Source organism: Xiphophorus couchianus, chromosome 15 (assembly GCF_001444195.1).
Source record: "Xiphophorus couchianus chromosome 15, X_couchianus-1.0, whole genome shotgun sequence".
Taxonomy (NCBI): Eukaryota; Metazoa; Chordata; class Actinopteri; order Cyprinodontiformes; family Poeciliidae; genus Xiphophorus; species Xiphophorus couchianus.
The window spans coordinates 16,224,760-16,242,066 of NC_040242.1; the positions used below are offsets into that span (position 1 = coordinate 16,224,760).

At 38.2% G+C, this 17,307-nt stretch overlaps 1 protein-coding gene across 4 annotated transcripts in view; it reads left to right on the forward strand.

Moving 5' to 3' along the window:
• pak5 (p21 protein (Cdc42/Rac)-activated kinase 5) overlaps positions 1-17,307 on the forward strand; it is a 70,992-nt gene that overhangs the window by 38,747 nt on the left and 14,938 nt on the right. Inside the window, exon 1 of one of the 4 annotated variants that reach the window (XM_028039767.1) lies at positions 1,642-1,923. The exons of the other annotated variants lie outside the window; for them this stretch is intronic. Within the exon in view, the coding sequence (XP_027895568.1) occupies positions 1,870-1,923 (54 nt within the window). The 5' untranslated portion in view covers positions 1,642-1,869. Of the gene's footprint in view, positions 1-1,641; positions 1,924-17,307 lie in introns of those variants that run through there. 4 annotated transcript variants of the gene reach the window in all.

Here is a 17,307-nt window from a genome sequence, read left to right on the forward strand (position 1 = left end):
ATTGATGTGTTTGTGCATGCCTGAATGGATATTTAGGGCTATTGGCTTGTTAAAGCTATCTGCCGGACCCTGGTATCTCGTGTTTCCTCAACACTGAGCCTGTATTACATTTCTTTGGTCATTTAGGCCGGTGTTTCCCAACCCTGGCCCTCAAGACACACTGCCCTGCTTTTTTTTATTTTATAGACGTTTTCCTGCTTCTGCGCACTTGATTTGAATTGATGGCTGATTAACAGGCTTTATGCTGAACTGCAATCATCTGAATCAGGCAAACATCAAAAGTATACAGGGCGCTTTGTCTCGAGGACTAGGGTTGAAAAACATTGACTTAAGAGACTGAAAGATGGGTAATCAGTTTAATACAACTGACTAGTCACGTTTAAATAAATCTTTAAATTTTACCAAACCAGTTAAAATCCTCTCAGACCTCAAGATGTACCAATGAGGATTATCTTACTTATTTTTTTAAACTTATTCTGTTTGAAGTTTCAACCTGCTGATGCCAGTTTTAGCAGATCAGTTCAGCTTGTCGTTAAGAACCATAGTATAAAATTATAAAAAAAAGTATTTTAAATAGTCCTTATAGTCTAGCGTTTTGTCTATAATTAATTGTAGATGTAGACCTTTAGAGAAATGCAGTGTGTCCAGTATATTATCTAGCATTTTTTGATTTGCAGTAATGTCATTGTGAGTACGTGAAAGCTGTGCTTTCAGACTTGGAACGAGATCATAACAGGTAATTTTCTTTGGAGGTCATGTTGAAACAGCTGAATGAGGCGGTATTCTCAGCTGATGCTGCGTAGCTCTAATGATGATGATGAAGGAATGAGACCGATTGTCGACGATACACATGGATTTTTTTCTTGTAGTAGAAAATAAAAAGTTATTCTTAGTTTAACACATCAAGACAGAGACCGTCTCCTGGAAGTGCTGACTTGATTTCCTTACGGACGCCTGCTTTTTCCTTATTTTTCCCTACTCTATTTGCAATCTCTTTATTTTTTAAACAATCTGCTGCTACTCCCCAGATATCTGAGCTGTAGGTTTACATGTAGCGCAGGTAGAGTGTAGGTGGTGGGGATATTTTAGGGAGCTGAACAGCTTGCTGCAGTAAGACCCATTATAGCTCCACTGAAAATATCTTGACTTGTATCATGGCAGAACTATGCACTTGAATGCAGAATTTTGAGGTAAATTTGCAGAAGATCTTGTTTAGGTGACATATTGTTGTCTGTTTTATTTTAACAATATGCCCTCAGTGAAAGTATGAAAGAAACAAGTAATTTCCTTATTGATGATCTCACAACCAAACCTTTTAAAAATGATTTGTGGCCGAGTCCGTGCCTGAATTTAGCTTTTCTTACCTGTTGGGTCTACTATTTGCCATTTTGTCGACTGTCTTAATGCTTATTGCACAACTGTTTTCAAAACCACATCCTAGTTTGAAGTGCATGAGCACCGTATAGGGCTGCACCAAATTAGAAAAAAATTGTGACTGTTATGACTGATAACAAATGTCTAGAATATTCTACAACTAATAGTCAGTTAGCTCGACATTTGAAGGTATACTTGGTTCTGCTCTAAATGTCAGTGGGTCAGTCGTCCAGCTTCCCCCACCAGTTTACTGGCAGGTTATGGAGAGGCGAAACTTGATCATTAGGTTCCTCAGCAGATAGTTTCAGTGGGCTTGGAGCCCGGTTTACAGTAAGGTCATGCAGCTGCAGAGAGGCTTGGGGACTTATTAGGGCAGGTGGACCAGTGGTGGCAGTTTTTTGGGGCTGTGGCATGCAGGAGGACTCAGTGGTTGAGGGGAGCAGTGGAGGTCTGGCGAAGCTTTAAGGTTCGAGACGAGGACAAGTCAAAGGAAGGATGAAGACCGAAGAGGCAGCAGTGTTAAAGCGCCGGGTTCACAGGCAGCTACAGGTGGGCTGTTTGACGTGCCATATTTCCTCCGATTCCAAACTGCATGTAGGCGTGGAGGCTATACATAGCTTTGTGTGCAACAGGTGCTTACTGTTAGCGGGTACGTGCACACCTCAAGCCAAACGGTAGCTACAATGGTGAAAGTTTTTATTTGCATTTGCTTCAAAAGTTTTTTTATTTTTTATAGTTACACGTTAGACTGGTTGAACACAAATGTCGCGCTTCATCTTGGCGTTTCTTGATTTATGGTTTCTTGTTCTTGTGTTTCGTGATGCAGTGCAGGTTTGTGCCCAGAGCAAAAGCAGCGCAGATCTGCGTATGGCTAGAGAAGGGCAGCTTCTAAAAATAACCTTCCTGATTTCCGAGGGTCACCCAGTTCTTGCTTCAGAGGTGAAAATGCAAACCTTTGTCCCTACTGAATAAGGAAGGAAGAATGAAGTCGCTGATGTGTGGACATCTGCTAAGCGTTTTATTGGAGTCCGTGTTGCAAACATCGGGATAGCTCCAAGATGGTAGTCTGTCCTGAATGAGAATAGAGTGAGGTGAAGGAAGTCCAGAATCTCCTAATACATCTTGATGCAAGGTTTGATTTAAAAAAAAAAAAAAAATAAATAAATAACTTTTTTTCTTGAACACAGCACTAGCCACATTTAATAACAGTTAATGTAATCACGTATACAAAAATATAAACATAGGTGCAAATTATTGTATTTTAAAGAATAACATAAAAAGTTAGTACATTTAATTAACGTCATTATAAAACAATAAGATGAAACACACAACTTCAAGTCTATTTTTTTTTTTTTTTTACAACATAAGGTCTTTGGATACAAAAATCTGTGTAAGTTAGAACAGTGTAAAGACTTTTAGTGAAGTAAGTAAAAATGGATAGAGTAGCCAGAAACTGGACTCGAGCAGGAGTAGTTTTATTTTGAAATATTATTCAAGCAGACAAAAATGTAGTAAAATCACTCATGGAATCTTTTTTTCAAAACGTTCAGTAAATTAATCAAGATTTGCTAAAGGCATCTTTTCATCTTTTGTTGCAGTACCTTAATCTCACACAGAAAATTACAGGAAAATACAGTCCTTAAATTAGCTGTGTTTATTTGGTGGGAAGGAAATAAACTCTGTTAAAAAATAACAGTTTTCAATAAAACCAGCAGTGGCATTTTTGCCTGCATTTCTAATTATTCTCAGATAAGGTGATTGCATACTTGAATAATCAGACTTTCTAGGAACTTTTAATTAGTCATACATGACTTTGTGTTTCCCTGGGGTAAGTATATAAAGTGACAAAAGCCATTTCTTTTATACACAGGCCACCAAGCTGGACTCATTGTTATCTTGCCACCACTTGACTAGTGAGCATGATGGTGAAATAGGTCAAAGCTCAGTGCTTGCTGTCAACATGTCTCCATGACAACCATTACAGGTTATTTACATGCCAACTGCTAGTTTCTTTTTCTGTCCTACCAACACAAAGACAAGCATGTTCCCAACACCAACTCTACTGGGACCAGTGATGGCATAGTTACTTTAAAAAAGTAACTAATCGGATTACTGATTACCCCTTGAAAAAGTTACTTAGTTAGATTTCTGACTACTTGATTTGGAACGTAACTAAGTTACATTAAAAGTAAATTTTTAGTTACTTTCAGCAGCTGCTAACAACAACGCTCCGTCACCTGTGAAAGTTACATTGATCTTTGCCAATATTTAAAAGTGAGTAATTTCTGTGTTTATGTGTTCCACTATTATCTGGAAAACTCTAAGAAGGATTTTAAAGCCCCCGTCCCCCTGCCCCAGCCTCCAGGTTCTGCATTACGGCCCTGCGTTTGGTGTCAGAGCACAGCGCTCCTCCTGTGGCTCCACATTTCAGATGGCTGCTGCACAGATTTGTGACACTTACAGTACAGACCAAAAGTTTGGACACACCTTCTAATTCAATGGGTTCTCTTTATTTTCATGACTATTTATAAGGCAAGAAATCCCACTTATTAACCTGACAGGGCAGGTTGACCTATGAAGTGAAAACCATTTCAAGAAAATGCAGAGTGTGTGCAAAGCAGTAATCACAGCAAAAGGTTGCTACTTTGAAGAAACTAGAATATAAGGGGTATTTTACACTTTTTTGTTTAGTGCATATTTCCACATGTGTTATTCATAGTTTTGATGCCTTCAGTGTGAATCTACAATGTCAATAGTCATGAAAATAAAGGAAACTCATTGAATTAAAAGGTGTGTCCAAACTTTTGGTCTGTATTGTATGTTAATAATAATTATAATGGCGTGTAGTTGCGCAACTTGACGGACTTGTTCATTCGTGGCTGTTTTCACGTTTATTGCGCTGTTCAGATTAGTCTCCACGTTCGCAGTTTTCTGGAGCGCAACCCGAAGCTCGATATCATTAACAAAGACACAGCGGGACGGATCATCTGGGAAATGATGGACAGGGAGAGTCTGACTAAAACTAACTGGATGCCAGACAAATTCTGGGATGTTGTTATGCGTCTCTGCTTATTTCCAAGCCCAAATGAGCAACTTCACGTTCAAAAACGAGCCCAAAAAAGCGCAACTCGCAACTCATTCAATTTGCAAGCGACTTTAGAAAAAAAAAAAACAAGCCCAAAGCTGCTTATAATAATCGGACTTGGCGACAGAAACTCAAAATATTTCCTGTTTTTCCACCAACAAAATGCGCATCTCCCTCCATCGTTTACATTTCTGTCGCTGCTGATAACTGTCGCATAGAAACGGTGATCACTCCCCAAGACACGTAGAGGAAATAAAATTACATTACAAAAGAAAATAGTAACGCAAATTGATTTCGATAAGTAAATGTAATCTGACTACTGGGTGCGTTAGATTACTCGTTACTGAAAAAAGTGATCTGACGTCAGCAGCGCCTTACGAAGTGACCGAGACTAAAACTGGACTCATTCAGTTTGGCCAGATTGAGCAGCAAAACACTCCCAAGTGGCGTTGGCATTGAACTAAAGGAATATAGTGGAGGATGTGTGATGCTGTGGACCTGATTCTTTAACAGATTACTGGGGAACATTGTTGGAGTCATTGGCTCTTTGAAACAAATGAAGATGTTTTAAATAAAACATCTGCCTGTCTCTGTCAGGCAACTGGAAATGGGTAATCTCTGGGTCTTTCAGCCGCATAATGGTTTTTTGTTTTATGCTGCTGCTGCACTACGAGCTTATTATTCATTTATTTATTTTTACATCTTTACCAGAGGAGCCGAGGAATGTGACCAGCGCTTTACATAAGAATGTAATTTTTGGTACTTTGCTCCAGATCTGTCAAACACACCGACTCTTTCAGCCATTGAACGTTTTATTTGACCGAACTTAAGGGGTTTGTGATCAACATGCGTTTCATTTCACGTTTTATTCGATTTGGTCTCCCTATGTATCACTTTCCCCGCTCGCATTGATTTGGGATTAAATTGGTCATAGCAGAAATAGACTAGAAGAAGGAAAATAACTGCTGATTGATGTGTCGGAGCATCTGTCTTGCTTGGCACTGAGTCGCAGTGGATGGCGTTGATTTAAACCTCGCTTGTTCCTTTCTCCGCTTCTCTCCACCCGTCTCTTCCTCCTCCTCTTCTTCTGCTCCGTCTCTTAGTGTTGACGCGCGTCTGGCACTCATGGTCACATTGTACCAAAAAAATAAATAAAACATTTAAAATTGCCTTCACAGAGTCTTCAGAGCCAAAGTTGGCAGCGAGGTTTGGCTTTCAGCGACGTGCGCTGCACTTTGCCAGGGGAGCTCAAACTGTCTTGGCATTAATGCCGTCCCTCAATGTCTCAGTGTAGACTTTTTGGAAGGGCATTGAGGCGGTGAATTTTAAACAAGCGGAAGTGTTGCTTAAGATGATGTGTCAGAGTTTAAGAGCTGCAATTTGGTAGCGGCTTTACAGAGCAGCCCAAATTTTTTTGATGAGAAACTGCAAAGTAACTGCTAATCCTCTTGAACGCATGACGGCAGCTGCTCAGACAGCTCAGTGAAAGGCAGCTTTTAATGGCCGAACCTGTGGTATCCTCATGTGGCCACGCTGCAAAGTGCAGCTCCTGATCTTGAAATGTAGAAGACTTAAACGTGACCAGTTGACTAACTTCTGTTGCATAAATGTATTTCTTCTTGCAAAAACCTACAGTTTATCTGCTCTCTCTTTCACGTTAGATTAGTGCAGCTTTGACAGCGTGAGTGCAGCAGGTTGCTGGATCGGGATAAAACGCATTCATGATGTGTAAAGCAGGAATGAACCCATGTTGAAATGTTTGTTTTGAAGAGAAGCAACTTAAGAAGTCTGGGATTTTTTGGATTTGAAAATACAAAAAACAAAACCCAGCTTCCTCTCTTTTTAATGACGCATGTTTGCGGTCTTGCAGGAAATGGACAATATTCTGGTTATGAATAAACAACAGGTGATTGTTATGGTGTATAGCTACAAAGTATTTTTTGTTACAGCATTGAATCATAAAATAACATTTTTTAAAAACTACACTGCAGGTGGGCAAAATATTAAAAATATTAATAAAAAAATCATAGTAAGAGAAGAATCTATAAATTGCATATTCCCAGGTACATATTCCAAGTTTATCTGTTGGAAGACAAAAGTAAAACAGTCATGGGTTTTAGTTATTTATTTAAAATTAAGAATTATATTAATACATATTATATTAATATATTTCATTTGTGCCCAGTTCATTCTATTACCTAATATTTCAGAGTATTAATGACATTTCTGAGATTAATCTAAAGACTTAAAAAAAAATGTCTACAAAATTTTTAAACTTTTCAAACTCAGAAATTTCCAAGAAAATCCAAGAAAGAAGAGATTCTAGAAAATTAGGTGAGCCGAAAAGATTAATCTCAAAATTTCTGAATTTTTTGCTGGAAATTTACTCCTCCTTATTTTTTTCTATCTATAATGACCCTAACACACCGTCATACAAAAACTGCCCTTGTTGGCATCAAGCAAAATAACTTTATTCTTTCCTTTTGATTATTTTCTTCTTCTCTTGTCAGTAGAGTCAAACTCAGTGCTTTATTGCCCCCTATGAGACATTAGCGGTAACTGCATGTCTCTGAGTGAAAATTTGTTGGTTCAGATGAGCAAAAACAGTAAGGAGTACAGGTTATTTTGTTTTTGAGTGGATTATTTATTCGTTTATTTTTTAGATTTCCGACCATGAGAGTAAAATATGACTCTATGTACATGTGTGTAAAACTGTTATGTGATAGTCGGGAAACAGAGTTGAAGCTGAGAAGCGGGTGACGGTTTTCTGTAGGGGCTGACAGGACTCAGATTAATGAGCTCTGCTGTGTAATTAATCTTTGGGCAGCTGTCTGTTTATCTGTCTCTAAGTTGACAAGAAGATAAGTGCAGGACAGACGGTTTGATCCCCACCTCTCCCTTCCAGCTTTCTTCTTCCTCTCCCACTTTTAGATCTAAAACTTTCTCTGACAGTAACACACTCAGAGCCTCCTCAGAGAAGGATAATCTCTCTGACTCATTGGGATCATACACATGCTCATACTGTCACAGCAGATGAATTTCTTGGCTATTATTTCTAGTAATTTCTGAAGGCTGTGCAGTGTGAGTCTGCTTGTGCTCAGACGACCAGATCAAACGACTCGTAGCTGAGATTTGCTGCAGTGATGAACTAAAGCAGGATTTGGTTTTACTCTGTGTTTGGGTTTTATTTTGCTTTTTCCGCCAATCCTGTTTGCTGGAAATCGCTGGTGGTTCCAGCCGCTGCCCTCCGTGCGACTTGTTCTCCCTAGCCTTGTGGCTGAGACACTGCCCGACTGAGGTCAAAGGGGACCGGGTCACGCTCCTCTAAACGGCCAGCGATGGAGATCTGGGCATAGCATGAATCATATAGCTGGAAGAAACAGGCTCAGCTTCCAGCAGCATGATACATATAGTATTCTCTGTCCAAACTATAATATATAAGAGGATTACTGCATGAAATCAATCTATTTTCTGATTAAGTGTGAGCAAATCCCACATCCTGCAACCAAAGATGGATGTAGAATGATAAATGTGTTGAGACAAAGATGATGAAAGAGGCATAAACAGTCAAATTGAACCTCTGAATCATACTGTAGTGAATTAATAAATAAATGTTACCTGTAATTTCACATATTGTTTTTAGTTAAATTGTCAGAACATTGACCTTTTCAGGTCTAAGCAGCCTGTAAAAGTTCCTGCAATCCTGGTGTGCTGCTAGCTAGTTAGCTCTTTTTCTGTTTCTGCTTTGTTCATGATGTGACCCACCAACAAAATATTAGCCAAAATTAACAAAGTGCATAGCAACACATTCTTTATTCTGGACGATTTATTTTTAGAAGACATGTGATATTATCCACAATTCTTAGAAATTTTACGTGAAGTTGTACCACGAAAACACAGCACCCCTGGTTTAAGAGAGCAGGTGAAGCTCTCTCTTAAACCCTTTCTTTAGACACAAGAGGTCGCTGTTTATTTCTTATGTTTATGATTATTTTTCAAACATATACTTTTATTCAGCTTTGTAGACTTCTCTTTTAGTTAAACCTATCTGTTAGAAGTGTTTGGTTTACAGCAGGATGACGGAGGTTGTTTAGTATTGTAGCTAACAGCTAGCCGCTAGCTGTTAGCGGCGCGGCCTGAGGAAACGTGTCAGCAGCTCGAAGCCTTTTAATCATGAACATGTAGCTAAAGCTTCTTCTGTGTGTTGGGTAATAACATTTTAAGAAATCTGACTTTGTAAGTCTCTTTCAATATATTACAGGCGAGCCTCGTTGTCAGGCAGTATTGTGATCCAACGTCTCTATTTTACTGGGCTTTGAGGTCTGATTAGGACTTTTATTGATAATTTTAATGTAAGACATGAGCTCCAGAATTCTGGCTGTACCATGTTCCTTTGTCAGTAAAGTTATTTCACCCTATCTTTTTCTTTTCTTTTCAGCTTTTAACTTTTACTTATATATTTTACTGTAGTAGATTATGTTTTTATTTGAATTCAACAGAATGTGTGTGTCTGTGGGAAAAGACTGGAAGTGATTCAAGCTATTGTGTTGCATTACAAAAACCTGGGATTTTAACGAGTGGAGAGGCGTCGTGACTTCAATCCGGGCAAACAATTATTAAGGAAATACTGCGCCTGACCAGCAGAGGGCAGCAAAACACAATACATCGAGTAAAGGGTCAAATAGCCCAATCTACCGCCTGTAATTTTGCCTTTTAAACCTTTAAAAAGACTTTTGATTTATATTTGGTAAACTTCTCTGGTTTGTTTGCTGATGATCAGAAATATAAAACAATTCCTCCGCTTTTATCTTATTTTACCTTCAAAAACGTTTAACAACAGAAAACATGTTACTTTCCCTTGACTTTAGGTAAAGAATAAGCGTTATAGCTATATGAAAATTAAAACAGATTTATTTTTTCCTGAAAACTATCAACATTGGGAGAAATCGGTATAAACTTTCACATCTCTTGAAGAACCAGGATGGTTTAAAGTGTATTTTTTAGAGTTCTGCTTGCTAAACTTGACGTCTGTTTTTTACATTTAATGAAAATATTTTTGTTTTGAATAAATGTATTTATTTAGACATTTCCAAAGCAAAGAGGGAAGTAGTGGGGCATCACATGGTGCAGCAGCAGCCCCACTTCCAGAGTCTGTAACTTTCCATGTAGTTGTTTTGGGTTCAATTCCTGACCTTGTGACCTTTGATACATGTCTCACCCCTGTTCTATTTGCCCATTTCCTATCTGTTTTACTCTGAGTAAAGGTCACTAGCACCAAGTTATGTAAAAATAAGAATTGTGGAGTAGTATAAGAAAAACTTCTGTATTATATTTTAATATGCGAGCAATGGTCAGCATTTTATTCCCTTGAGAAAAGAAAGTATAAGGTATAGAAATGTGGGTTTTTGCAGCATGTTGCAGTACAATTTCTGTTCAGCAGAGGGAGGTAGAGTACATCTTAAATCTTTTGAAAGGAGTCAAGTTCTCATCTTAATCTCACGTTTTTTGTCAAGTCATGCATAAGAGGCATTTTATTATCTAAAACTACTTAAAGTCTAATAGAAATTTGCTTCTGACATGATTTTTCTTCTGTTTGTGTATAATCACAGGTTTATCTTGTATAGCTCTTAATCAGTCTGCTCCCGTACATTTTCTTTCTGATATCATTTTAGTCATAAAGCAGTCAATGAGCATCATAAAACGGTCACTAGTGCAGTAGGATAGTTCACTGCAGGAAGAGCACAGCATAGTAGCACACTAGCATTGTTTGTGTATGAGTAAAACCCCATGCGTGCCTTTTCTTCCTTTCTTTCTTTCTTTCTTTCTTTGTTTTTTTCCTCTGCAGCCTGAGTCGTGACAGAGAGCCACAGATTTGTGCCTGCGCTGGGTTTAATACACAAAGGCTGGGAGGGAGAGGCAGAGAGTTGAGATGCAGATGGTGGTGGATGAATATTTTTGTTGCACCAACGTTCACTCGTTGTGCTTAAGTGCATCAGATAATATCAAAAAAAAAAAAAAAAGAAAATGTGTGTGCAGCTACTGCTCCAGCAGGACTGTGAGAGTTGGGAGTGGGTGTACTGAGGGGGCGATGTTCCTGCAGTGTGTGTGTGGGCGTGTGCGGGTGTGTGTGTGTGAAGCAGAAATAAAGGCTTGAGGTGGGGTAGGTGATGAGCTTTAAGAGCATGATCACACGCTAAAAAAAATCTAGCCACTGAATCTGATTAAAGCGAAGCACAGGCATTGTTGTAATCCATTTTAGAGGTGCAATATTACACAGATTTGTGGCGCTTATAAATGTATTTAGGTTTAGAAGCTACTACTTTAGATTCGTGTTTAAAACTGCAGTCCTAATGACTGCAGTAAGAACTAGGTCATCAAATTATGTTACAATTAACTTTTTTTTTTGTCTCGAGTATGGTCAGCTGGATGTTGATTTCATAAAATATGTTGCTCTTTTAAAACCTTTAAATCCACAAAAAAAGATTTATCACACAATAATATTATGTAATAAAATGAGTAATAATGTGACAGCAGCTTAAGGATTTTAAGGAGTAATCTCTGAAGTGCTGTTTGGTTTGTACATTGTGACGATTCTGACTAGTCTTAATTACTCAATCTGTACCTCCTGATTACTGCTGCAAATAATTAAGCTGATTTTGTTATGTATCATCTGCTATTATTGTAATTATTCTAGTTTGTGAGTCTTTTTTTTTAAACTATTTGTATGGATAAAAGTACATATTTATTCTAGTATTAGTCATCACAGCTTCTGTTACTTCAGTGCAAGGATTTATATTTGATGTATGTTTAATACATATTAAATTTACAATCTAGGTTCAAAAACGATGTGATTTTGGAAATGTTTGTTATCTAACTGAATGATCAGTACTTCTTAATGTCAACTTTACAACTCTTTAAGCAAACAAAAGGTTTCCCCCACACATTTATTTATCACATCCAAGAGCACAAAGTTAAAAATAAATAGGAATAAAAATGAGCTATTTAGTAGAAGTTTAACAAAAACAAAGAGACAGAGTTATAAATAAAATTAAATAAAATTGAAAATATTACGGTAATTCAAAATGTTAAGCTCAACCTGACAAAAAGGACGCAAAGTGAATGGATCTTTATTGTTGGAAAGACAATCCATAAAACAGAAAATAAGTATATAAAAAAAGTATATTTTTCCAGTTTGGATGAAATAAATATTTCCCCAAAAGTACACGCGTCACAAAGTTTTTCTGTATCATGTCTGGTTTGTAAGAAAATATAAAGTAAATGCTTTAAAGTAAAACAAACTAAATGAATAATATACATTCATAAGCATGGATTTTAATCGGATGCTACGTAATATTCACCTCTCGTATTCATTTCCGTGGTGCTGAAAGACTTTGGAGTAAATTGAACAAGGTGTGAGTGAATCTTCATCCAGACCTTGTAGCAGTGGACTGGACCGTTTTAGAAGCTCAAACAAAAGCTGCAGTGCGGAGGAGCCGAGCAGCAGCTCAGCTGATCGGATCCTCAGCTGTCCCGGGACCCTGCTGGCCAGCCAGGCGCGTCCTCCCAACCCGGGTTCTGGGAAGGAGTCACAGGAAGGGCAAGCTCATTAATTATCTCCTCCTCTCTGCCTCCCTCCCATCTTCTCGTCACACCCTCCCTTCATTACCAGCAAGGTTAATCCCCCTCTTATCTCTCAATGAGCCTCATTTTTCATGCTCTCTTTCTACGTCACTCCCTCCCCTCATCTCCATCCTTTCTTTCTTTCTTTTTTTTTTATTATTATTTAAGCTGACTCAGTTTCTTCCAACATCTCCCCCCTTTGTATAATTACCTCCCTAAAGAAAGTCAGTATTTTTCCTTCTTTTTCCTTTCCGTTCCCGTGAAAAGGCCGTGCTGAGTTGAGAGAGTAGATCTATTACGGCTTATCACCAAAGGACAGGCCAACGGCGCACGCTGGTGAAATATAGCCGCTGTCACCGCCGCCGCTGAAGGCGACCCTTTGCGCAAGGCTCGCCAAGCTGTAAGGACGACAGAAGACAGAGGAGGAGGAGGAGGAGGGAGGGCGAGCCGAGCACAGGAGCCAATATCAGACCCTTAATTCAAATTAATGGAAAGATTTCCAAGCTTGATGCCGACCGTTTGACAGTGATTCGGCACACAATTAACCTTGTCTCTCCCTCTCGCCTTTGCACCTCTGTCCTCCTCTCGGTTTTAGTCGCCTGCCTTGTTCGTCTCGACTCTTTCCTCCCCCCGTTCGCCAGCCCGTACTTGTCATGCTCCTTTGACATGGCCCTTTTGATTATGAACCAAATGGGGATGATTATGTCTTATGAGATAACCGGCACTCCCTGATCTTGTTTGCCAATTGAATTAGTTCTGAATCACCAACATCCTCAAGTAGCGTGACTTGATGCGGGAGCCTCGTTTAGGAGATTTTCACCTAAGTAGAGTTGAGGCGAGAGGTGAGACTCTTGGTGTGACAAAATTTTAAGAAGCACTTTTTGATCTCTGACCTTTGTGACTTCAGTCCTTGTAGCACATATAGCAATACCACAACATGTAATAACGTAGTAAAATTTGGTTTTGAAATGCAATAAAACATAATTAAAACTGTATTTTGTAATATTTGACAAAAGATTCAAAGGATTTTAGTGCATTTTTTTTGTTGCCTTGAATGACTTGTAGGTTAACACCCAGGGTTTTGGCTGTGAGTGTGAAAAGGCAACCAAATGACCAAACGTTCAGCATTTATCAACCTAAGTTTTGATTTAAATGTGTATAGAAACTACAACATGATTGATATGATCGCATTATAATGGCTAAGATGAACACAAACGGTTTTGGTTGTTTACTACATAATGCGCTACATTATTACATGATCATTTCTTAACAAATAAAAAAAGAGTTCCCTCTGAATTTTGTAATAATCAACGCAAAATGTGGTGATGTTATTGGATTTGGTGCAGAAAGTATCGCACAATGCGTTCAAGGATATGTTTTATTTTTGCTACGTTATTACATATTGTGGCGTTGCTACATAATGTGGCGCTACAGACCCGTGTTTACCTTGTGTGCTCCCTGCAACATCTGTACCCAGCATGATAGATTTCCATTCGGTGACCTGTTTTAAAGACCGTCCGCCCTGCAGCTAGGTTTTACTCTCTGCTTTTATGGCCCTTTTCACCTTGGGTTGCAGTTTACGGCATCAAGCAGCCTACAGCCGTCAGGCAGAAGAGATCAACTGGACTGTTAAAGTGGGGGAGCGAGGTTTGCAAAAATAACGAAACTAAAGGAGGAGCTGGTGTGTGGAAGCACAACTTCTGTTGGATAAATAATGACTTCTGAATATTGAATCCCCTGTTTGGCTCTTATCTAGAAGAATAAAGCACAGGAATTCTCCCTATAGTCTAAAAACTACACTTCCATGAGCATTTTTAAAGTTAAGTGACCTTGAGCTTTGAAAAATATGCTGAAAAAGAGATATTTTCAATCCAGAGGTCTCGTCCAAATTGACTAAACAAAAACGCTTGATGAACTCCAGCCCCCTTTAAACCACTTTTACACATGAATAGACGTCTTCATGTTTACACCGTTTACTTTTAACCACAATTTCACGTTATTTGCATATAAAGCAGTACAGTTTTCTATCATTTATTGTCTTATTTCAAGTCAGATACTGAAATCTGATGAGCTTCTTGTTTCATTAATACGTCACTGCTCTTTGCTTATCTGGATGATCTAAGAAACCTTTATGTGCTTCTCTGCTAGTTTTCTGTAGCCCTTTACATTTGAGCATGGTAAGCATTACTAAATGTAAACACCAGTTTATGTGTGGATATTACCCCAGAGAAAGTACAAAATACCATCAGCCTTATTGCTGTCTGCTGATGCATATGATCCTTAAAAAGCTTTAAATTTATGTATCTGAAATTAAGGCCTTGAAATGTCTTAAATCCATTTTTAAAAAGTAAGTTTGCCTTAAATGTGTTAATCACAGATCTTAACAGGTCTTGACAAGATAATTTAATTGTATAGTCTATGTTTTGTTTTTTTTCTTGCTTGACTTTTCCGTCAGGCAAAAGCTTGAGTCAGACTCGGACATCTTCACTGCGATAACTCACTGCTAACATACCCTTGCTAGCCAGCTACACACAATTCATTACTACTGATTTACATTGCTGTCAAAGCAAATTGTAAATCCTGTTGGATTTCTGACATAATAGTAGAATTATTCCCAGATCTGAACAACGTCTTTGTGAGTGAAATCAGACGTAGCGCTCGTGCAACGTGCTGGGGTGCAGGCAGGGTGTGTGAACTGGTGGGGAAAAGATCAGATTTGAGGGTTTCCAAGTAAATCTAGAGTTGAGTTCATGATGAATAAGAGGCTAATCATGAAGGAAGTGGAATGAGACAAAAACGCCACTTCAGGAGTTAACTGAGAACTAATTAATACTGAGATATTATCCGACAACTACATGAACACTTTCCTGATTTGATATAATAAGATTACGGGTTGTTTATGGATCATTCAAAAATGTTGTGTTGTCTGAAATCATTTTCCATTTTCAAAAAGTGATTTTTATTTTTATTTGATATTGTTCCGTAATTTAATGCCTTTATGATTTATTTCTTAGTTACTCTTATTGTAACCTCAGTGTTTTCTGTTGTTTTGGGTTTTTTTTCTACTTTTATTTTTGTCATCGCAGTTAATACGACAGACGTGAGTCTGTGAGCTCAGAGTAAGATTTCTGCTTTTGTTAACGGCAGGACTCTTGTGGAAACCGTCCTGTCACGGATGAATGAGACGAGGAGAGCGGTGTGCGTTTGCCATGACCACTTGCAGTATCTGTGCCAGCAGAATGCTATTGAGGAATCGTCGTCTGGGGTTTTCTGACACTCTGCCTCAGCACATGTGACACGAGATGCCACAGAGTGACAGCTGCGTGGCTGTCAAAGAGTTAAAAACTTGCTGATGCGGCACTCCTGCACTGAGAGTTGGGTTTAACAAACTCCTGCATCAGAGGAAATGACTGACAAATATCCATGCCAACAGTTTAGGTCGGTTTGTCACCGTCAGCCAGATTACGGTTGCTGTCCAAGGAAATATAACTTGGTTTAAGTTTAGGTTTGCTAAACTTAAACAGCTTTCCTTAAAATTCAAAGTTGGTGTTGAAGTTTTCTTTCCAAAGAAAAAGTATTTCAAAGATTATGAAATGTCAAACATAAATCAGGATGCTAATTATTTTGACAGCTCTGTTGATTAAACCTCAGTCTATTTATAGTTTAGTTAGCTGAACTTTTAAATCTGCGCTGCAATCACATCGAGGAGAAATGATTTGGGGGATTTTTGAGTATCTACAACCAAGTTTTGTGTGGTTGTAGATACTCAAAAAAAAAAAGAAAAATGGGAAAACTCGTGACATGTATATAATTTTTAAGTCACAGTTAAATAAATAGTTTGATAAAACACAATTGAAAGTATAGTGCTGCGAACTGATGTGAATATTGTGAGGACATTTCTATCCTATTCCTGTTTTCCTTTTTTTTATACATGTTTGTCACGCTTATTTTTTTCAGAACATCAGATTTATTTAAATATTAACCAAAGACAACACAAGAAAACACTAAAGGCAGTTTTTAAATGAATGTGTTTATTATTAAGGGAGGAAAAAATCCAAACCTACACTGTCGGTTTCAGTTTCATGGTAAGTTTCCACTTGTGCCACACTTCTTGCATTTCTGAGTATCAGTTTGAACAGTTCCTCTTTGAAATGTTTCATTTTTGGGATACTGTTTTATAATCCTACCCCTACTTTAAGCTTGTCCTCATCTGTGTCTTCACCCAGTGTGGTGTGTTTCTTAGTCTTCATCATTCTGTTTGTTCACTGAAGTTCTCTAATAAATCTCTGGGGTCATCAAAGAACATTAACATCTTTACTAATTTTGTGATTGTGTGACCTGAAGGCACTGGATTTCATTTAAGGGTATTGGAGTATGTTACGACCCGCCTAGGGGAGGCCAGATCCTGACATGAAGGATCCATCCCCTTCAGATCCCAAGCAGCCAACACACACAGTTGAACATTTTATAATGTTATTTATTTTAAAAAGATGTATTTTTGATTAAGATGTTACAAATGGGGCATATGGCTTCAGAGTGAGCTATAATGCCGAAAACGGCAAACAAAAGGAAATTATCTGAATATTAACCAAAACTTACCTAATTGAAAGTAAATAAACCAAATGACAAAAACGTACCTCCCTAACTAAGAAAAACATGAGAAAACTAAGCAAACATAAATGGCAGCTCACTCTTACAAACTCCAGAACTTTTAACAGACCAACAGTGTGACCGGTTGGGATGGGCTGAGGATGGATGGCAGGAAGTTCACGTCTGCAGCTTTTATATCTGTCACCCCCGGGGGAGGCCACCAATTGGACGTCTTTGTCGTCTTCTGGGAACCAATCAGAGACAGGCACCTGCACATTCATATTTGCACAATTAAGTTGACGACACCAGTCGTAACAGAGTAAAATGGGTTTAATAGAAATCCAGAAATCCGTAAGATTTTCATTTGTAATAACTTTTGAAAACCACACTTTAAAAAAACAAAACAAAAATGTTTTTATTGCTAATATAAATATGGTAAAATTCTGGCAACCACAGCTGCCGGTATTTTACCATATATTAGAGACTTTTTTTTTTTAACAGTGCATATATGCTTTTACCTTTTATTTCAGTTAACAAAATGTGAAAAAGTTAAAGTGGTATGAAAACATTTGCAAGTCACCACAGCCCGAAAACCTCTCAATAGATGATGTAACGGTTAAAATTTTTTAATAATCCCC